Source organism: Ostrea edulis, chromosome 6 (genome assembly GCF_947568905.1).
Source record: "Ostrea edulis chromosome 6, xbOstEdul1.1, whole genome shotgun sequence".
NCBI lineage: Eukaryota > Metazoa > Mollusca > Bivalvia > Ostreida > Ostreidae > Ostrea > Ostrea edulis.
In genome coordinates, this window is record NC_079169.1 from 82,308,723 (window position 1) to 82,328,519 (window position 19,797).

The following is a 19,797-nucleotide window of genomic DNA, read 5'->3' on the forward strand; positions in this document are numbered from 1 at the left end:
AGGTTAGTTAGGTCTCTTTCGGCGTTTCAGAAAATGTTAGAATTACCGGAAGTTTAACCAGCAACTTCCGGTTTTTAGAGAAAAACTTCGGAAAAATGGTTTTTCTTTGCTGTCATATCTCTCGCTTATAAAGGAAGTGTTTTTGTGATTTTCAAATATATAATTGACATTATCCATCTTCAGAGTATAGTGAATTATTGTTGTTTTTTTCTTCTTCTAAATTCACTTCCGTTCGTTAAATATGTACGATTTCCGTTTTTTTTCTCTCCAAGTGTTTTCTCATAAATACTCAAAGATTGAGTCTTGAAGCTTTCAGGAAAGTTAGATAGTGACTTGTAGATGTGACATATGTGTTTCAACTTTCCTGCTGTCACTTCCGTCATCCACCGGAAGTACCATAAAAATATGTAATATTTCATTTTTTAAATTCCAATCCTCATAAAATTATTTAATAGAGTGTAATAAGTCATATCATTTCCACCGGAAGTTGGTTGTTCGAAACCGGAAGTTGGTTGTTCGAAACCGGAAGTTAGTTGTTCGAAACCGGAAGTTGTCCAAAAACTCAGTATTTTTTATGGAAATTTTTAGTGTGGGTTCCTACGTGGTTCAATTGGAATTTTTAGTCGTGTTATGGAGTACCGAGATACTTGAAAGTGAATGAAACAAAACCGAAATTGTTTACAATTGATAAATGATGTCTTACATGTATCTGTTTATTTCTTTCATGTATAGTCGTTCTTCACTAATTCACTAATTGAATTCTTCCAGTCAACATCCTATCTCGTCAGAAATTGGACGGAAGACCTATTCGTTGCTCGCAACGAGATAATTTCTAGTCTTCTTCTTCTTTTTATTCCTCTTCTTTCCAGAGAAATTTGTCCGCTCGATTTTATGAAAGTGTTTCGACAGATCCACTTCAAACTTTGTGAGCTGATAGGGGGTGATGAGGAGGGGTGCAATCAACTTTCGAAATTTTCAAAATGGCCGCCGTTTCAAAATAGCGGCCAAAAACGTCAAAAAATCAAGGTTGTCGGATTTCAACCAAATTTTATTTCTAGGTTAATTTGGTGACCCCGAGTTTATTCCCAGCCTCAAAAAAGAAATTTGAGCCGCCACTTTCAAAATGGCCGCCATATACCAAAATATTTGAAAATGTTAAAATCTCTACAACATTTGGTTTCTGGGGGTAATTGGAGGGTCCACAGTTCATTTCTAGCATCAGTATTTCCTTCCAATCTATTTTCAAATGTTTCAAAATGGCCGCCATGGAAGAAAATGGCGGCCAAAAATCAAGTCCGTCGGATTTCAACCAAACTTAGTTTCTAGGGTTTTTTGAGGATCTTGATTGTATATCTGGCATCAAAAACCATTTCTGACATGGGGAGGTGTTCGGAGACATTTGTGTTGGCATCCCAACACAGTTATAGCTCGTTATTCTTATTTTCTTCTTATTTTTCCTTTTCTTTAGTGAGAAATTTGTCCGCTCGATTATTTGAAAGTGCTTCCACAGATCCACTTCAAACTTTGTGAACTGATAGGGGGTCATTAGGAGGGGTGCAATCAACTTTTCAAATGTTCAAAATGGCCGCCGTTTCAAAATGGGGGCCAAAAAATGTCAAAACTCAAGGTTGTCGGATTTCAACCAAATTCTACTTTTAGGGTAATTTGGTGACCCCAAGTCAATTTCCACCATTAAAATTTTTTTTCAGGCCGCCATTTTCAAAATGGCCGCCATATACCGAAATATTTGAAAGTGTTAAAATCTCTACAACGTTTGGGTTATAGGGTAAATTGATGGTCCACAATTCATTTCTAGCATCAGTATTTCCTTCCAATTAATTTTCAAATGTTTCAAAATGGCCGCCATGGAAGAAAATGGCGGCCAAAAATCGAGTCCTTCGGATTTCAACCAAATTTATTTTTAAGGGTTTTTTGAGGATCTTGAGTGCATATCTGGCATCAAAAACAATTTCTGACATAGGGAGGTGTTCGGAGACATTTGTGTTGGCATCCCAACACAGTTATAGCTTGTTATTATTATTTTCTTCTTCTTATTTTTCCTCTTCTTTAGTGAGAAATTTTTCCGCACGATTATATGAAACTGCTTCGACTGATCTACTTCAAACTTTTTGAGCCGATAGGGGGTCATGAGGAAGGGTGCAATCAACTTTCCAAATTTTCAAAATGGCCGTCGTTTCAAAATGGTGGCCAAAAACGTCAAAAAATCAAAGTTGTCGAATTTCCACCAAATTTTATTTCTAGGGTGATATTGTGATCCCCGAGTCCATATCCACCATCAAATTTTTTTTTTGAGCCGCCATTTTCAAAATGGCCGCCATATACCGAAATATTTCAAAGTGTTAAAATCTCTACAACATTTGGGTTCTGGGGGAAATGGAGGGTCCACAGTTCATTTTTAGCATCAGTATTTCCTTCCTATCTATTTTCAAATTTTTCAAAATGGCTGCCATAGAAGAAAATGGCGGCCAAAAATCAAATCCGTCGGACTTCAACCAAATTTAGTTTCTAGGGTTTTGGAGGATCCTGAGTGGCATCAAAAACCGTTTCTGACATGGGGAGGTGTTCGGAGACATTTGTGTTGGCATCCCAACACAGTTATAGCTCGTTCTATTGTTGATTTTTCACTTTTCTTTTTATTATTTTTATTCTTTTTTTTTCCTTACCGATTTTGTGCAGAGCATTTCTCAGAGATGGCTCGATCGATTTGCTTCAAATTTTCTGGGGTAATGCGTTTTCACCTGAAGTTTATATATCCATTGATATATATATATATCCATTTCAATTTTTGAAAATTTACTTCCAGTTGCAAGTTACGTCCGATTTTCCGTTTTTAAAATGACATTTTGTCCAGACGTTTTTTCATAAACGGTGAAAGATTGAGTCTTGAAACTTTCAGGGATGATAGATGGCAACCTGTACCTCTGTAATAAGGTTTATCAATGCGATCCGTCACTTCCGGTCGTCACCGGAACTGAAGAGAAGAAACGTCAAATCACAAATTTCTGTTTTTGAAACAAATCTTGCATAGATTAATAAAGTCTCTTTCGGCGTTTCAGAATATGTTAGACTTACCGGAAGTTAACCAGCAACTTCCGGCTTTTAGAGAAAAACTTCGAAAAATTGGTTTTTGTTTGTCTTCGTATATCTCGCTTATTGATCAAGTTTTTAATACGATATTTACAGATATTATTGACAATATCTATCTCTAGGGAACCTTTTGATATTATTTCAAAATTCACTTCCGGTCGCGAATTACGGTCGAATTTCCGTTTTGCAAATGACATTTTGTTCGGGCGTTTTCTCATAAACGGTTAAAAATTGAATCATGAAACTTTCAGGGATGATAGATGGTGACTTGTAGCTCTGTAATAAGGTTTATCATTACCATCCGTCACTTCCGGCCGTCACTGGAAGTGAAAAAAAGAAATGTCAAATTTCAAAATTTTGCTTTTGAAACAAACCTCGCATAGATTTATAAGGTCTGTTTTGGCGTTTCAGAAAATGTTAGACTCGTCGGAAGTTTAACCAGCAACTTCCGGTTTTTAAAGAAAAACCGTTTTTTTTTGTTCGCGTATACTTCGCCTATTGAGCATCTTTTTAATACGATATTTACAGATATCATTGACATTATCCATGTCTAAGATATCCTTTAATACTAATTCAAAATTCAGGTTAGGGCAGAATTTCCGCTCTTCAAAGGAGGTTTTCTCATAAATGATTTACGATTGAGTCTTGAAACTTTCAGGAATGATAGATATTGACGTTTAACTTTGTAATAAGGTTTATCATTGTCATCCGTGACATCCAGTCGTCACCGGAAGTGAACAAAAGAAACAACAAATTTCAAAGTTATACTTTTGAAACAAAACTTGCATTGATTAATTAGGTCACTTTCGGAGTTTCAGAAAATGCTGAACTTACCGGAAGTTTAACCAGCAACTTCCGGTTTTTAGAGAAAAACTTCGAAGAATTGGTCTTTCTTTGCTATCCTATCTCTCGCTTATAAATCAAGTGTTTGATATGATTTTCACATATATAATTGACATTATCCATCTTTAGAGTATAGTGAATTATTATTTTATTTTTTTTTGAAAATTCACTTCCGTTCGTTAAATATCTACGATTTCTGGGTATTTTTCTCCAAGCGTTTTCTCATAAATAATCAAAGATTGAGTCTTAAAACTTTCAGGAATGTTAGATGGTGACTTGTAGATGTGACATACGTGTTTCATTTTTCTTGCCGTCACTTCCGTCATCCAGCGGAAGTACCATAACTATATGTAATTTTTCATTTTTTGAAATTCTAATGCTCATTACATTATTTAAAAGGGTGTAATAAGTCATACCATTTCCACCGGAAGTTGGTTGTTTGAAACAGGAAGTTGTCCAAAAAACTCAGTATTTTTTATGCAAATTTTTAGTGTAGTTTCCTACGCGGTCCACTTGGAATTTTTAGTCGTTTTATGGACTCCCGAGATACTCGAAAGTGAATAAAACAAAACCGAAATTGTTTATAATTGATAAATCACGTCTTACATATACATGTTTATTTCTTTCATGTATAGTCGTTCTTCACTAATTGAATTATCCCAGTCAAGATCCTATCTCGTCAGAAATTGGACGGAAGACCTATTTGTTGCTCGCAACGAGAGCATTTCTAGTTATTATTATTTCTTTTTTCCCTTGATTTCTCACAGATGGCTGGATAGATTTCTTGAAATTTTCAGGGATGATAGAGAATGAAAATACCTCGAACAGCTTTTTTCATTTTTTCAAAATTCACTTTCGATCGGCAAATATGGCTTATTAGCTGTTTTCGTTGTGCAGCGTTTTTCTCAGAAACGGTAAACGATAGGGTCACCAAATTTTCAGAGTTAATACATCTCACTTTGTAGGCATGCAGTTGGGGGTTCAGAATGTCGGCCGTCACTTCCGGTCGTCACCAGAAGTGATAAAATGAATCGAAAAATTAAAGTTGTAGTTGTTGAATCGAAACCTATACCACTTTATCAGGTGTCTTTTGGAGTATTGAAAACCGTTGACCCCACCGGAAGTCGAAATGTCCACTTCCGGTAATTAAGGAAAAACTTTTCAAATTCTCCTTTTTCAATTCCTTAAATCTCGTTCACTAAACAAGTGTTTGACTTGTATTTAACATATATTGTAGACACTATAAATGTCTAGAGTACTGTCAAATATTGTTCGAAAATTTACTTCCGGTCGGGATATAGGGGTTGGACAAATTCAAACTTTGTTTTTTCAGCTTCTCAATAACGAATATATATAGACGCTTGAAACTTGTAGGGTTGATCAACTAGCATTAGTCCATTGTACACATACTTTCGATTTTTTCATTTGTCACTTCCGCTCTATACCGGAAGTATTTGGAAAAAAAATGACGATTTTCCGATTTCTTCGAGTGATTTCTCAGAGATGGCGGGGTAGATTTTCTTGAAATTTTCAGGACTAATGTCTTATGAAATGACTTTGCTGTGGTTATTTTTTTGTTTTTCAAAAATTCACTTCTGGTAGGAAAATATGGCCGATTTTCTGTTTCTCAAACGAGATTTTTTCCAGCATTTTTCTTGGAAAGGGTAAAAGATAGGTTCATCAAATATTTAGGAATGATCAATCTCTGTAAGCATGCAATAGGGGGTTGAGCATGTCGACCGTCACATTCTGTCGTCACCGGAAGTGACTGAAATAATCGTAAATTTCAAACTTTTTCTTTTAAATTGAAACCTATACTAGTTTATTAAGTCTATTTCAAAGTGTCAAAAGAATATTGACCCCGTCGGTAGTCAAAACGACTACTTCCGGTTTCTTGATAAAATACTTTTTTACTTTTCGTCTCTTTGTCCCCATAAATCTCGCTTATATTTGAATTGTTTGATATGATTTTCACATGTCTTAAGAATAGTATGAACTTCTAGAGTTTTGACAATTTTGTTTTTCAAAATTGACTTCCGGTCGGTAGTTACCTACTACTTTTTCTTTCTTTAGTTTACTTCTTTTTGTTGAGAACTCTTTCAGATAGAGACGTGAAATTTACAGGGAATATAGACAGTCGCTGTCATTTGTAGGAAAACACATCTTAATAGTACTTCCGGTCGTCACCGGAAGTTACAAGAAATGAGTAAAAAATTCGATAATACACTTCTCATTTATTGTTAAAGTACATTCTCTGATATATTTGAATGGTTTTCGTAGGATCAGAAAACTCTTTACCGGAAGTGAACAAACGGAAGACCTACTCATTACTAGTAATGCGTGTCTAGTTATTATTATTATTATTATTAATTTTGTTTTCTCCTTGATTTCTCAGATATGGCTGGATTTCCTTGAAATTTTCAGGGATGATAGAGAATAAGAATACCTCGAACAACTCTTTTCATTTCTTCAAAATTCACTTCCGGTCGTCAGATATGTCCAATTTCCGGTTTGTGTTTTTTTTTTTAGAAAAAATCTTGTCAGCGGGAGATATCGGAAACGGTTAAAGATTAAGGCACTAAACTTTCAGGAATGATAGATCATGACAAGTAGGTTTAAAGAATATGGTTAACTCCGTAAGCCGTCACTTCCGGTCGTCACCGGAAGTGATCAAAGAAATCCAAAATTTCAGATTTTTTCTTTTGACTCAAAACGAACATTAGTTTATTGCTTTATTCTTGTTGTTTTGAAATATGTTGATCCTACCGGAAGAAAAAACGGCAACTTCCTGTTTTAAGAGAAAAACTGGAAAAATTGAGTTTTTGACTTTGCCTTAAATCTCGCTTGTATATGGAATATTACAAATGATTTTCTTGTATATTATAGACATTGCAAATACCTAGAATAACGTAAAATATTTTGGTGAAATCTACTTCCGGTCGCGAGATTTGCAGTCTTCAAAATGAGAATTTGTTCAAGCAAATGTGAACGACTGAAGTCTCAAGTTTTCAGCAGTGATAGTCAGTCATCAGTGTGTTTGCATCATATGAGAATCGTACGTAGCCGTCACTTTCGGTCGTGACAGGAAGCGATATAAAAAATGTCATTTTTTAAAGTTTTTTTTTTTGTTTTGACAGATATCGGGGCTAATATGGATGCTGATTAGGTCTTGCTCATGTAAAATATGTCCACCGGAAGTGCCGACCGAAAAATCGGAAGTTGTCTCAAACATGGGTATTTTTGTTGAAAGTTAAGAGTATGATTAGTTGAGAATTATTAAGGTGTAGAATGGAATATTTATTCGATTGGAGCTCTTCGATCTCGACAGGAAGTAGTATAACGGAAGACCTACTCATTACTAGTAATGAGTTTCTAGTTATTATTCTTTTTCTCCGGTACTATTTTGTCCCATAGTGTTCTCAGAAACTGCAAAAGGGATCGATATGAAATTTTCCAGGATAATAGTATAGCGTTTGTAGATGTGCATAACGATAGTCATTTTGTCTGCACGTGCATGCACGCACGCGCACGTGCACTGTAATTTTGGTACAAAAAATGGAAAATCAGAATATTAAAGGGATCGATATGAAACCTAAATAGGATGATAGTATATCATTTGTAGATATGAAAAATAATAGTTATTTTATCGTGCATTACAAAATTTGTACACTAACTTTGGAATCAGTCTAACTTTTTTGTTGTTCATCAAAATTGCTTGATATTCATATCATAGGTATATATTGAGACCCTTAAGTGCTTTGCATGGTCAAAATTACCAATTTGCACGTGGATGCACGTGCACTTCATTTTGATTGGATAATACTAAAACGTCTGTAACTATCTTATTTATGAAGCGAATGAAATGATATTCACAGCAAACGTAGACAATATGTGTATCTATATATTAGTGTAGCAAAAACTGCCAACGCGAATGCGCATGCGCGTGCATCGTTTTTCAAATGTTTAATTTTTAAAGGACGATAACAAACGTAACGGTCCCCGTTACAATTAAAACTAGTTGAATTTAAAATATCCTTAAATTCTGGAGATCAATAAAATGAGTATTGAATTCATACGAAATTTAAATACATGTGAAAAGGACTGTTGCATAAATTAGATTCTTCCAGAGTACCTGAGGCTGGAAGACAACACTGTCTGTTGATTCCCCCTCCACAAAGACCAGTTTTATACTCCCCGTCACACATTCGGTCATTCTCCTGACAAGTACCTCCTTCAGTAATGCATGCTTCATCACCAGCTTAAATGAAAGGAAAAAAACTACATATTCTTCTGATCTCATTAGAATTTTCAAACTATTAACCTTAATTTTACATTAACATTTTATAAGGATTTAAATATGTTGAAGTAAATATGCATGTATATTGATGATGTACACACAACACGTATTAATATTTTTGATATGTGATAAGAGAGTGAAAATATATGCATTAATGAAATAATTTAAACAATGGGTTTAAATACGATCATGTTTCAACATACTCTGACTTCTACTTATGATTTATTCTCTTGATCGTTAACAAGAGGCCCACAGGCATGATCGGTCACCTGAGTATTACATAAAATTCTACCACTCTTATCACTGTCAAGGGTAAAATAATGTTGTATGAAAGATTTTTCACGAGTTCAGATTGACTCCAAACGCAGATAAAGATGATAAAGATGTTTATTTAAATCATGGAATCATGAACACGATGAAAGTGGTAAACGTGGTAATCTACAAATATAATGAAATCAACTCACATACGTCCAACCGCGCTCAAAGTTTTAATGTGGAAATAATTTTACTAAATCAAATTATTTTAGTTAAATTGATATATAAAATAGTTTTTATTTAAAATAAAATCTTACCATGCAAGACAGCTTTGGAAATCTAGAAGATTTGTCAATGAGCTACTTATGTTCAGGTCCGTCTCTTGAGGTGTCGGGATTTTTAATGACAAAAACAGGTGCGTGATGTTAAAGTTAGCGCTAGACATACGCACTCACTCACAGAACTAGAAAAACAAGTCTAACACACTCTTACTCCCCCGGGCATTCCAATAATAGTAGTCACTATCAAAGGGAATTAACTCTCATACAAGGAATGAATGAAAGAATGAATGAACAAATGAATGAACGCACGTGAATTTGTCAATGAAATAAATATCAACTATGATAATGAATAATGACAATGATCAATCTCATAACTCCCATAAGCAATACGAAATAGAGAGTTGGGCAAACACAGACCCCTGGATATACCAGAGGTGTGATCAAGTGTCTAGGAGGAGTAATCATCCCCTGTCGACCGGTTACACCCGCCAAGAATCCTATATTTTGGTCAGATTAATGGAGCCATCCGTGGTCAAAATTCGTGTGCCAAGAACGGCTTAACAATCAGTATGAAACAAGTCAAACATCATTTGACCCAATGATAGGTTCTATTGGCAATCTAGATTGTTTTAACGACCATAGAGTTTACGAAATGCTGATTTTATACGAGATTGTTGAAACCCCTGCACAATCAACTTGTTTGTCAGTAGCCTGCCTTGATTTAAAAACCGATCATACTCAGAACAAGCTCTTGCGTATCGAATCAGTTGAGATATATAAACACCACATGCAGGTGACAATGGAATATTGCTACATAAAAATGGAAAGATGACGATGGAGAAGCTGAAATCATCCCGTTTATCATAAAGTTGAGTTGTTAGTTTGTCGTTAATATCTATTTTCAATAAAATATCTAAGTATGAAGCAGAAGTGGATGACACTGTGATGGTATTCAAGTTTGTTCTCAAATAAAAAAAAAAAACAATGAAGCACACAAATACCTACAATATACATGTACAACGAAACAAAAAACAATATAATGACACACAAAGCCTCTGGGCACTATATACCAGTTCAAAGGCGCCCAAGACTTTGTGACGTCAAAAGCCCATGAATTGGTAACGTCAAAGGAATATCGCAAAAAATGGATGTGCAAGAACACCTTTTGGGTAGAGGGGGGGGGGGCAGAAAATCGACTAATCTTGCTCTTGATTCGATAAAGATAAACTTGTGTTAACCTATCTGACAATGAACATGAGTCCCTCCGTGAGTCCAACCTCCAGCAGCCTTACAGGCGTCCATGAATGATTTCTCTTGTTTTTTATTTCTACCACCGGTAGGCTCTTTGTCCAACTGAAGATCAACTGCTTGTCCCAAATAATGTTTAGACTTATTTGTATGGCAGGCACCCGCAATGGCATTAACCTAAATAACATAATATATATATATATATATATATATATACACCTTATCTTCACCTTGCATATATATATTTAATACAAGTCTCTTTTTTGGAAGTAAAATATAATTTTAAAAAACTCTAAACACTTTGTAGTAATATTTCGACCGTGTTACCAGTCTTCTTCAGTCGTGTTTATCCCTCATAGCAACGTAACGCACGACTACACACACGAAAGTACTACAGAAAAAAGACGAAGCAGGGTCACCGTGTTCCCTTTGTGGTAGACTATTCTAAAGGGCTTATAAGCCCAATATTCATAAGATTTTTAAAAAACCGTCAATTTTTTTTTGGAAAATTCTGACTGCCTCAAAAACGTTTTTAAAGATATGCCCACAGTGGCTTTTAAAAGAGACAAAAATTCAAAAGACATTCTGAAACACAATTTTCTATTTTTTAGAAAAGAAACGTTTTGCAAGCCATATGGTGCTAAAAAGTGTACTTTATGTCAATATGTCATTAAAACCAATCAATTTGAGGACTGCAACGGTAACAAATATATCAAAAATTGTATCAATTGTAAATCCAGCAATGTAGTTTATGGAGTGTTTTGCAAGAAATGCAACACAATTGTATATGTGGGAAAAACTGGGTTAATCTTTATACCAAAGGCATGTTTTGAATTTGTCATTTATTAGACGAGAAACTGTTGACCCTGTTGCGATTCATTTCTATACGGATTATCATAGTATTGTCGATTATTCTGCAATAGGAATTGAAAAACTTTACAAAGATGACATTTATCGTCGCTTTAGAGAAAATTTATGGAAGAAACAATCAAATACTTATGTACCACACGGAATAAACAAAAAGGAACATTTTTGTCTTTAATAATTAATGTCTTGTAAGACTTGTATGCAAAGAACGTGTTATGATAACTGATTATAACAATATTGATGTATTTACGATTAACTACTTACTGTAATATTTCTTGTTTGTATTCACTTAAGCCAGTAGTTGACTGCTTTGTAAACAAACATTTCTAAAATTATGTTTCATTACTAATACCAAATATTTAATTGTACGCATAGTCATATTTTAGGATGTGTCCACGGGATCGGGTGAGTATTGTTCATTTCATTATTAGACTCTTACCTTTCTCAAATGTTTTTCGCACAATATCAACTTTGACCATTATAATACGAATGTGCTACACGAGCAGATGAAAACAACCCATGGTCTCGCGCGGAAGTGAGCGAAATGAAAGAGACGTATCCGGTAGTTAGTATTTATCGCGAATGCTAGTGCGCAATGTCGGCACTAAACAAACAAAGCGGAGACTTTGAAGGAAAAACTTCTTTATTTCTTTCTTACCGTTATAATAGACCAGTGAAAATGATGTACAACGATTAATCGCATAAATCTCACGAAGAATACAAAACTGAAAGTAGTGCAAACATAGATCCCTGGACACACCAGAAGTGAAATCAGGTAAGTAGGGCTATTCTATGCATGAATGAAATGTAAAACTGTCTTGACTAAATTAGCCTAGTAGTTTCACAATCCCATTACATTGAAATGATAATTGTATTTTCGTCCAACCCTCAACATAAAATCGGAAATTTTTATTCAATATTGACATATGCTTTAAATATAAGACATTGATTTGGGGGAGTGGACACCAACAAGGGGGTGTAGGCTAAAGTGTTAAGATGAAAATGGGAGGCGCGAGGGATGTAATCAAATTTATCAGTTATAGCCTAGCATGTATACCAGAACTAGTAAACGCACAGTTGGCTGAAATGAGAGGAATATGGACTTGTATAATTATGTGTATGTTTAATTTACTTGTTCAGAATGCAAAGTTGCAGTATGTATTCACATAGGCATTGCTCTGACATATTAATAGTGCATATTTTGCTCCTTTTTGTTCTTTCTTTTTATTATCATTTTTATAAACACTGCACATTGAAATGTTTTAGTAACCATGTATGCTGTATGCGCAAGAGGGCCCTAATTTGAAAAAAAAATCATATAGCGGATAACATTTATCCGTTATATGTCTATGGAATTCAGAGAAAAATCATACTAATTTCTTTTTTCTTTAAGTGGATTTATACATTATTTGTTTCTCCTAACTACTACTCCATGGCATAAATTGAGGATTCAGTCCCTGGTGTTAAGAGAGTAAGAAATTTTTATTAATGAAAGATAAATATATGCTGAAACCTCTTAAAAGATATATTGTTAGCTCACCTGAGCTGAAAGCTCAATAGAGCTATTTTAATAACCTTTTATCAGTCATCTGTCTGTCGACTTTTCATCTTCTCCAGAACCACTGGGCCAGGAAAGTTCAAATTTACATGACAGCTCTCTGACATAGTGCAGGTTCAATTTTGTTAAAATCATGGCCCTGAGGGTAGGGTGGGACACAGTAGGGGATAAAGGTTTTACATACAAGTATATAGGAAAAATCTTTTTAAAAATATATCTTGAGCTATTTAAGCTAGGGCTTTTATGTTTTATAGAATGCTGGACAACTCGCCCCCAAGACAACTCGCCCTCAAGACAACTCGCCCCCTCTTAGGACAACTCGCCCTCTCTCAGGACAAGTCGCCCCCTTCTCTTGAGACAACTCGCCCCCTTCTCTTGAGACAACTCGCCCCCAATATTATATATAAATATATTATCACATTTTATTTTTATTGTGTGTGTGTGTGTTATTTACACTTTTAACCCTATAAAGATACGTCTTTTTATTTCATACTTTAACACGAATAGTAAATTCTGATAGAATTATACACAGGTTTGATTATTGCATTTCAGAAAAAGTTATATTTTTCATAAATCAATTGGCAAGGAAAATTATACTTGCTGATCTTCAGGTAATTGATTAAATGTTTCCAATACTGAGAAAAGTTTGGGGTTTGGGGGTGGGGGTGAGTGGTTTTTTTTTCGATATAGTATACATAAGTGTAAAGGTGAAGCATGAATATTCTGATACATGTAATTATCTTTTAATGCGTTTCTCAACTAATTCCCGTTGAAAAATAATAAAATTCCCATTTTAGAAATTTTATAACGGCTTTGCTTTACTGATTCTTTTTACGCGGGGTGATATTTTTACGCGGCTATTTCAAAGTGGAAAGAACTCTGATGATGAGTACCTCATAACGTTTGAAGTAAATTTATAACAACTTGGGAGAAATCAAACAATTAGATTTAACAACAGGCGCAGATTATTAATAATTATAGTACATCAGCTGTAGACAAAGCTAATACTCTCCCTATACCAAACGCTAACTGGTTTCCGCTGAAATTATATATTTTACATGTAAATAAAAGTGATGATGAACTTACTGAACCCAAACACTGGATTTTCACTAAAATCTTTCGTCTTGCATAAAAAGACACGAAGTTCGGTGTTTACATGTATGTGAACACGTCTTATTGTCTGTGATGTATATACTATCTATAAGAAATTCATTAATATTTTGTTAAAACACCTCTTGGATTTAGACCAAAAATAACGAGCTATAACTGTGTTGGGATGCCAACACAAATGTCTCCGAACACCTCCCCATGTCAGAAATGCTTTTTGATGTGCACTCAGGATCCTCCAAAAACAATAGAAACTAAATTTGGTTGAAATCCGACGGACTTGATTTTTGGCCGCCATTTTGTTCAATGGCGGACATTTTGATACATTTGAAAATAGATTGGAAGGGAATACTGATGCTAAAAATGAACTGTGGACCCTCCATTTACCCCAGAACCCAAATGTTGTAGATATTTTAACACTTTGAAATATTTCGGTATATGGCGGCCATTTTGAAAATGGTGGCTCTAAAAAAAAATTTGATGGTGGAAATAGACTTGGGGTCACTAAAGTACCCTAGAAATGGAATTTGAATGAAATCCGACAACCTTGAGTTTTTGACGTTTTTTGGCCGCCATCTTGAAACGGCGGCCATTTTGAAAATGTGAAAATTTGATTGCACCCCTCCTAGTGACCCCCTATCAGCTCACAGAGTTTGAAGTGGATCTGTCGAAGCACTTTCACAAAATCGGTCGGACAAATTTCTCACTAAAGAAGAGGAATAATAAGAATAAGAAGAAAATAATAATAACGAGCTATAACTGTGTTGGGATGCCAACACAATTGTCTCCGAACAGCTCCCCATGTCCGAAATGGTTATTGATGCCAGACATGCACTCAGGATACTGAAAGAACTCTAGAAACTAAATTTGGCTGAAATCCGACGGACTTGATTTTTGGCCGCCATTTTCTTCAATGGCAGCCATTTTGAAAAATTTGAATATTGATTGGAAGGAAATACTGATGCTAGATATGAATTGTGGACCCTCAATTGACCCCAGAACCCTAATGTTGTAGAGATTTTAACACTTTGAAATATTTCAGTATATGGCGGTCATTTTGAAAATGGCGGCTCAAAAATAATTTTGATGGTGGAAATGGACTCGGGGTCACCAAATTACCCTAAAAATAGAATTTGGTTGAAATCCGACAACCTAGAGTTTTTGACGTTTTTTTGGCGGCCATCTTGAAACGGCGGCCATTTTGAAAACTTGAAAAGTTGATCGCACCCCTCCTAGTGACCCCCTATCAGCTCACAAAGTTTGAAGTGGATCATGGAAGCAAAGGGGCATTAGCTGTGAAAGTGATGGCAACCTTTTTACTCAAAATGTCTCAATGACATAGGAATATATATTAATGTCTAGTAAAAACATTTATTTTGTACAAAAACAAGAGAAACCTAATATAACGACGATAGATTGTCGCTTTTAGTGTACAGAAATACATAAGGAAGAATTATTATCTTGCAAGACAATAATTATTTAATTACCAAAATTCATGTGATATTCATACACATTAATGTGCCTGTTTTGAGGTTTAAAGGTGTTTGAAATAATTAAATACTGGTGTTATTACTGAAATATACATGTATGATATGGAGAAATTTTCATTTAATTCATTTTTGGTAACAAAATGACAGCTAATGCCCCTTTAAGAATAACTATCTTCAATGCACATCATAATAACCTTATTGTTTAGCTTTAAAGAATATTGGCTACAAGGAATCTTGATTATCAATATTAAACATATTTTTAATTTCTCTCAAGGAGTTCCTTATAAACAAACATAAAATTATGATTATAATATACATAGACCCTTGTGTCTTTCAATCTGTTAGACTGTTCCCTTTTATTGCTTTTCTTGAAAGTTGTGTTAAAAGAATTGGTGGTCTTGAAAAAGGTTGTTGTAGTGAACAGCAAAGGTCAACTGCTTTTAAGAAGTCTGTGTACCTAGTCACCAAGAGCAAGGATAGAGGTCGTGTGGTTCTGCATTTCACAGGGTCAGTTAAGGGACTAAAAGAATACAGTGTTAATGCCAATTATTTCCATGAATAATGAGAGACATCTCCCATCTCTTGTTAAAGTTTTCTACTTCAAAGATTTTGTGGGAGATGAGAAATACTGTATTTGATGCACAGAGACACAAAATTAAAAGTGGAGCTTGTTGGTCCTTAGTGACATCTTCCTTGCAGTATTTCATATGCCTTATAAAGCTTGCAAACACTAGTGTGGATAGAGCACGTGTACAGATGTTGTGTACACACCACTACCCTTCCACTGTCTACACACACACACACACACACACACACACACACACACACACACACACACATATATATATATATATATATATATATATATATATATGTTTTACCGCCGTCCCGTTCCAATTTGATATCCTTTACTCTCGGGCGCTTTAAATCAGAGACGGGACACTTTTAATTTTGATAAAGTTGATTTTCCTTTATATTCACATGCATAGTATGACTCAAGTCTCATATACTGACCGACAACCTCCAACCCCTTACGTTGTATTGTAGGACGAGTCCGTCCCCTTCATTACATGTATGATGTTGAAGTTTGGAATATAGATTGATTGGTTGATAGATTGATAGATAGATAGATTGATTGATTGATTGATGTTTTCCGCCACACTCAACAATTTTTCAGTTATATAGAACAGCTGTTATGAATTTTTGGTCCTTTTTTTTAAATTTTCGTTTGATAATCAAGAATTTTTAGACGATCGTGAGTTATTCTCTGCTCCCCCCCTTTCCCTTCAGAAAAAAAACACACTATGTGTCTGATGCTCTTAAGATTCTTATGTGCAACAAAAATGAAGTTCAGTAAAAATTTTGGCAACTTTCTTGCATATTGTAATGAAAAAAATAATCTGATATTAGCCTTAGATTGCAAAAATAATATATATGTCTCTGATATAAAGCCTACCAAAATACCGTGTATTGACGGTATGACGTCACAGTTGCAAAAGCGCGGTAAATTATAAAACTGATGTTTAGGAAAAAAATCATGACATCCACAGCAAAATCTTTACGCGATCAATCATTCAATTTCATGGTGCACGTAGTGGTTCCTTAATGTCGATATCGTTTCCCTTGCCTCTAATAGATTATCAAGTCTTAGATTATCATTTTCTTTCAAATTTCTTCAAATAAATATTCATAAACCGTTATTAATAACGTACTATATTAATCAATGAAAGAGAAGGTAAATAAAGTAAGTAGAATTGTAGAGTCAAATTATTTGATTCAAATAAATGCAATTTCGCTAGAATCAGATAAGAAAACGTCCATTCGTATTCACTTTAAAAAGAATTTGATGCAGGCCTATTTCTTGTCGCTGTAAACGATGTGGATTTTTAAAATTAGAGTTTACGTTAACTAAATTAATCTTTTGACGTTTCTCGCGATCCATATGTGAAGCGACGTTGATAATTGACTTACATTTAGAAATTTGTGCACAGCATATAAAGAAATTTACGTATATATCTGGAGATGGGCATATAGGAGGAGAAGGTAACAATTTACTCAACATCCCAGATCGAAACAAATATATGAACTTGAGGTGTATTACAACCCACCATCTACCCAAATTAAACGAACAAAAATTGCAGTCACCATTATCTATATTCTAAGACACATCAGCGTTTGTCCGCAGGTTGCATTTGAGACGTATAATATTAGTACAGTCCATACATGTGGCTTTGCTTTAACACAAAGGGGGGAGGGGGGTCGACAAGCAAAAACGAAGAAAGAAAAAAACCCACACTCACTGTTACTCTTGTTGGCATAAAGCGACTTAGTTTGTTGATTTCATGATATTTTTAAACTACATTTTCCATTGTATGCAAGGTGAAGATAACGAACAGTGATCAATCTCATAACTCCTATAAACAATACAAACACGGACCCCTGGACACACCAGAGGTGGGATCAGGTGCCTAGGAGTAAGCATCCCCTGTTGACCGGTCACACCCGCCGTGAGCCCTATATCCTGATTCTACATGAAAGGCATATTTGTCATAAAAAGTGGAAAAGATTGGTACCCAATCCCAAGTTCTATTTGCCGTAAGTATAATTCTTTGTAGTATATGTCATGCTCTGGTGATATTTGTAATTATATGACTCTGGCCCCCCATGTAATTATACATTTTCTTACAGAATTGAACAAATTCAATGATTTGCAGCTTTCCAGAAAACATCTTTTTAACATATAAAATCTTTCTGAAATTAAGACCAGTTAGGAAAGCAAGTTAACTTCAAGCAACAATTCATTTCTTATTTTATAAAGACCATTTCTAATTAGACGGTAAAAATTCTTGCAGAAATACATTGAATCTTTCAGCACCACACTGTTTCAGTCTGCTTGTACTTAATTGACTTCATTACTTTTGTATATGTGACAATTTCACTTCAATGTTTATATAAGAAAAAAAAACAACGTATCGTATGAGTTATATGAATTTGATATGGAATTATTTTTAAGTCCCCTGTAAACTGTCATCCACCACCAAAATACCTCACTGTTTGAACGAATCAAAATTCACACCCTTACAGTGTATGCATAATTGTATTATATTGTAATCAATTTGTTCTTGGTATTTTCAAAGATTTAACAGGAAATAATTCTGAATCATAACTCTTTTGTAGATAAACACTAGCCCTAGAAAATTTTTAATGACTATACAGTGTATATTACATATGTGTATGTAAATATTGCACATGTATTTTGTGTCCTTCAATAAAATTCATAAAATATAATAAAATGAACCCTTATATGGCCCCATCATGTCCTCAAGAACCATGTTTTAAAACCCTATACAACAGTATTCACAGTTTTGTCATTTCTGTTCCTGTTGATCTACTGCAGATTTGAATGACCCATTCTATTTTGCATTTATTTCTCCTTGAAAGGGGTCCAAGATCCCCCTTTAAAAATAAAAATTTATGTGAAAAGTTTACTTTGACCATTTTCCCTACTACAGGTATACCAAGAAAGTCCATAAATATTCTATATGTACGGTATATCATACATATCTATGCATATCCTTTTCATCAAATTTGCCTCCCATGAGGCTTTTTTCCTTCAATATGTACTGTATGAGAACTACAGGTATCTATCAAACACAACTAAATGACACTTTCAGAAAATTTATCATGTTTTATTAGCAAACACTTTATCATTATTACACTATTGATAGCCTCATTGTCATATATATATATATATATATATATATATGTGTGTGTGTGTGTGTGTGTGTGTGTGTGTGTGTGTGTGTGTGTGTGTGTGTGTGTGTGTGTGTGTGTGTGTGTGTGTGTGTGTGCGTACGTGCGTGCGTGTGTGACATTGGAAAGGAATTTTTTTATGTTGAGTTCTCTGTATGTTATCTTTGGGTCAAGTCATAATATAAATTGCCACATTTATTTATCATTGAAATTATTTCATTACTACATTAGTCATAGACTTTACATCACACTTACAAAAATGTCTTACATTGGTTTTAGCCGAATTTCCATTGGTTGATTTTAACTGCACAAATATGTAATGATTTATATTTATTACAACATGGATTTTCAATGACATTAGTGATGACATTTCTGTGGTGAGAGTATATTTATCATTTTCTCTGTATGTTAACTTTTGGTCCTGTCATAATATAAATTCCCACATTATCTATCATTGAAATTATTTCATTACTACATTAGTCGTAGACCTTATATCTCACTTACAATTTATCTTAATTAATACTGGATTATTACTTTAATTTTAAAAAATGTCAGGTGTTGAACTGATATCTATATTAGACATGTGTTTTAATTAAGTTACACTACATATGGATTTGTTCTCTTTGGATTTTCTTTTTTGAGCCACTAGTTATTTGTATTGGTGTGTAAACACAAGGTGTGAATCTAGGAAGGTGTACAAAGTTATATGTATGATTTAATCTAGACCATATCATGGTCATTGATACTCATATGACTTTTTAAAATCCTGTACCAGATCTATATGTTCATCATCTTCAACAGCATGACACTGGGAGCAAGCATGACACAATTAATATCTATTTGAAAAATAATTTTTGAAAGTGCACCTCCACAATGTTAATTTGGGGGAGGGGGTGGGAGAGGAGGCACTTCTCTTTAAAAGATTTGTTTGCATAGATCAACAGATGTATTGATATAATTCTGAAATACCTATAACCAAATTAATGCGAT

At 34.4% G+C, this 19,797-nt stretch overlaps 1 protein-coding gene across 1 annotated transcript in view; it reads right to left on the bottom strand.

Moving 5' to 3' along the window:
• LOC125646260 (uncharacterized) overlaps window positions 1-19,797 on the bottom strand; it is a 140,368-nt gene that overhangs the window by 75,869 nt on the left and 44,702 nt on the right. The window contains exons 8-9 of the mRNA XM_056140983.1: window positions 10,023-10,209; window positions 8,084-8,209 (exon numbers count right to left, since the gene is read on the bottom strand). Of these exons, the coding sequence (XP_055996958.1) occupies window positions 8,084-8,209; window positions 10,023-10,209 (313 nt within the window). The remainder of the gene's footprint in view (window positions 1-8,083; window positions 8,210-10,022; window positions 10,210-19,797) is intronic.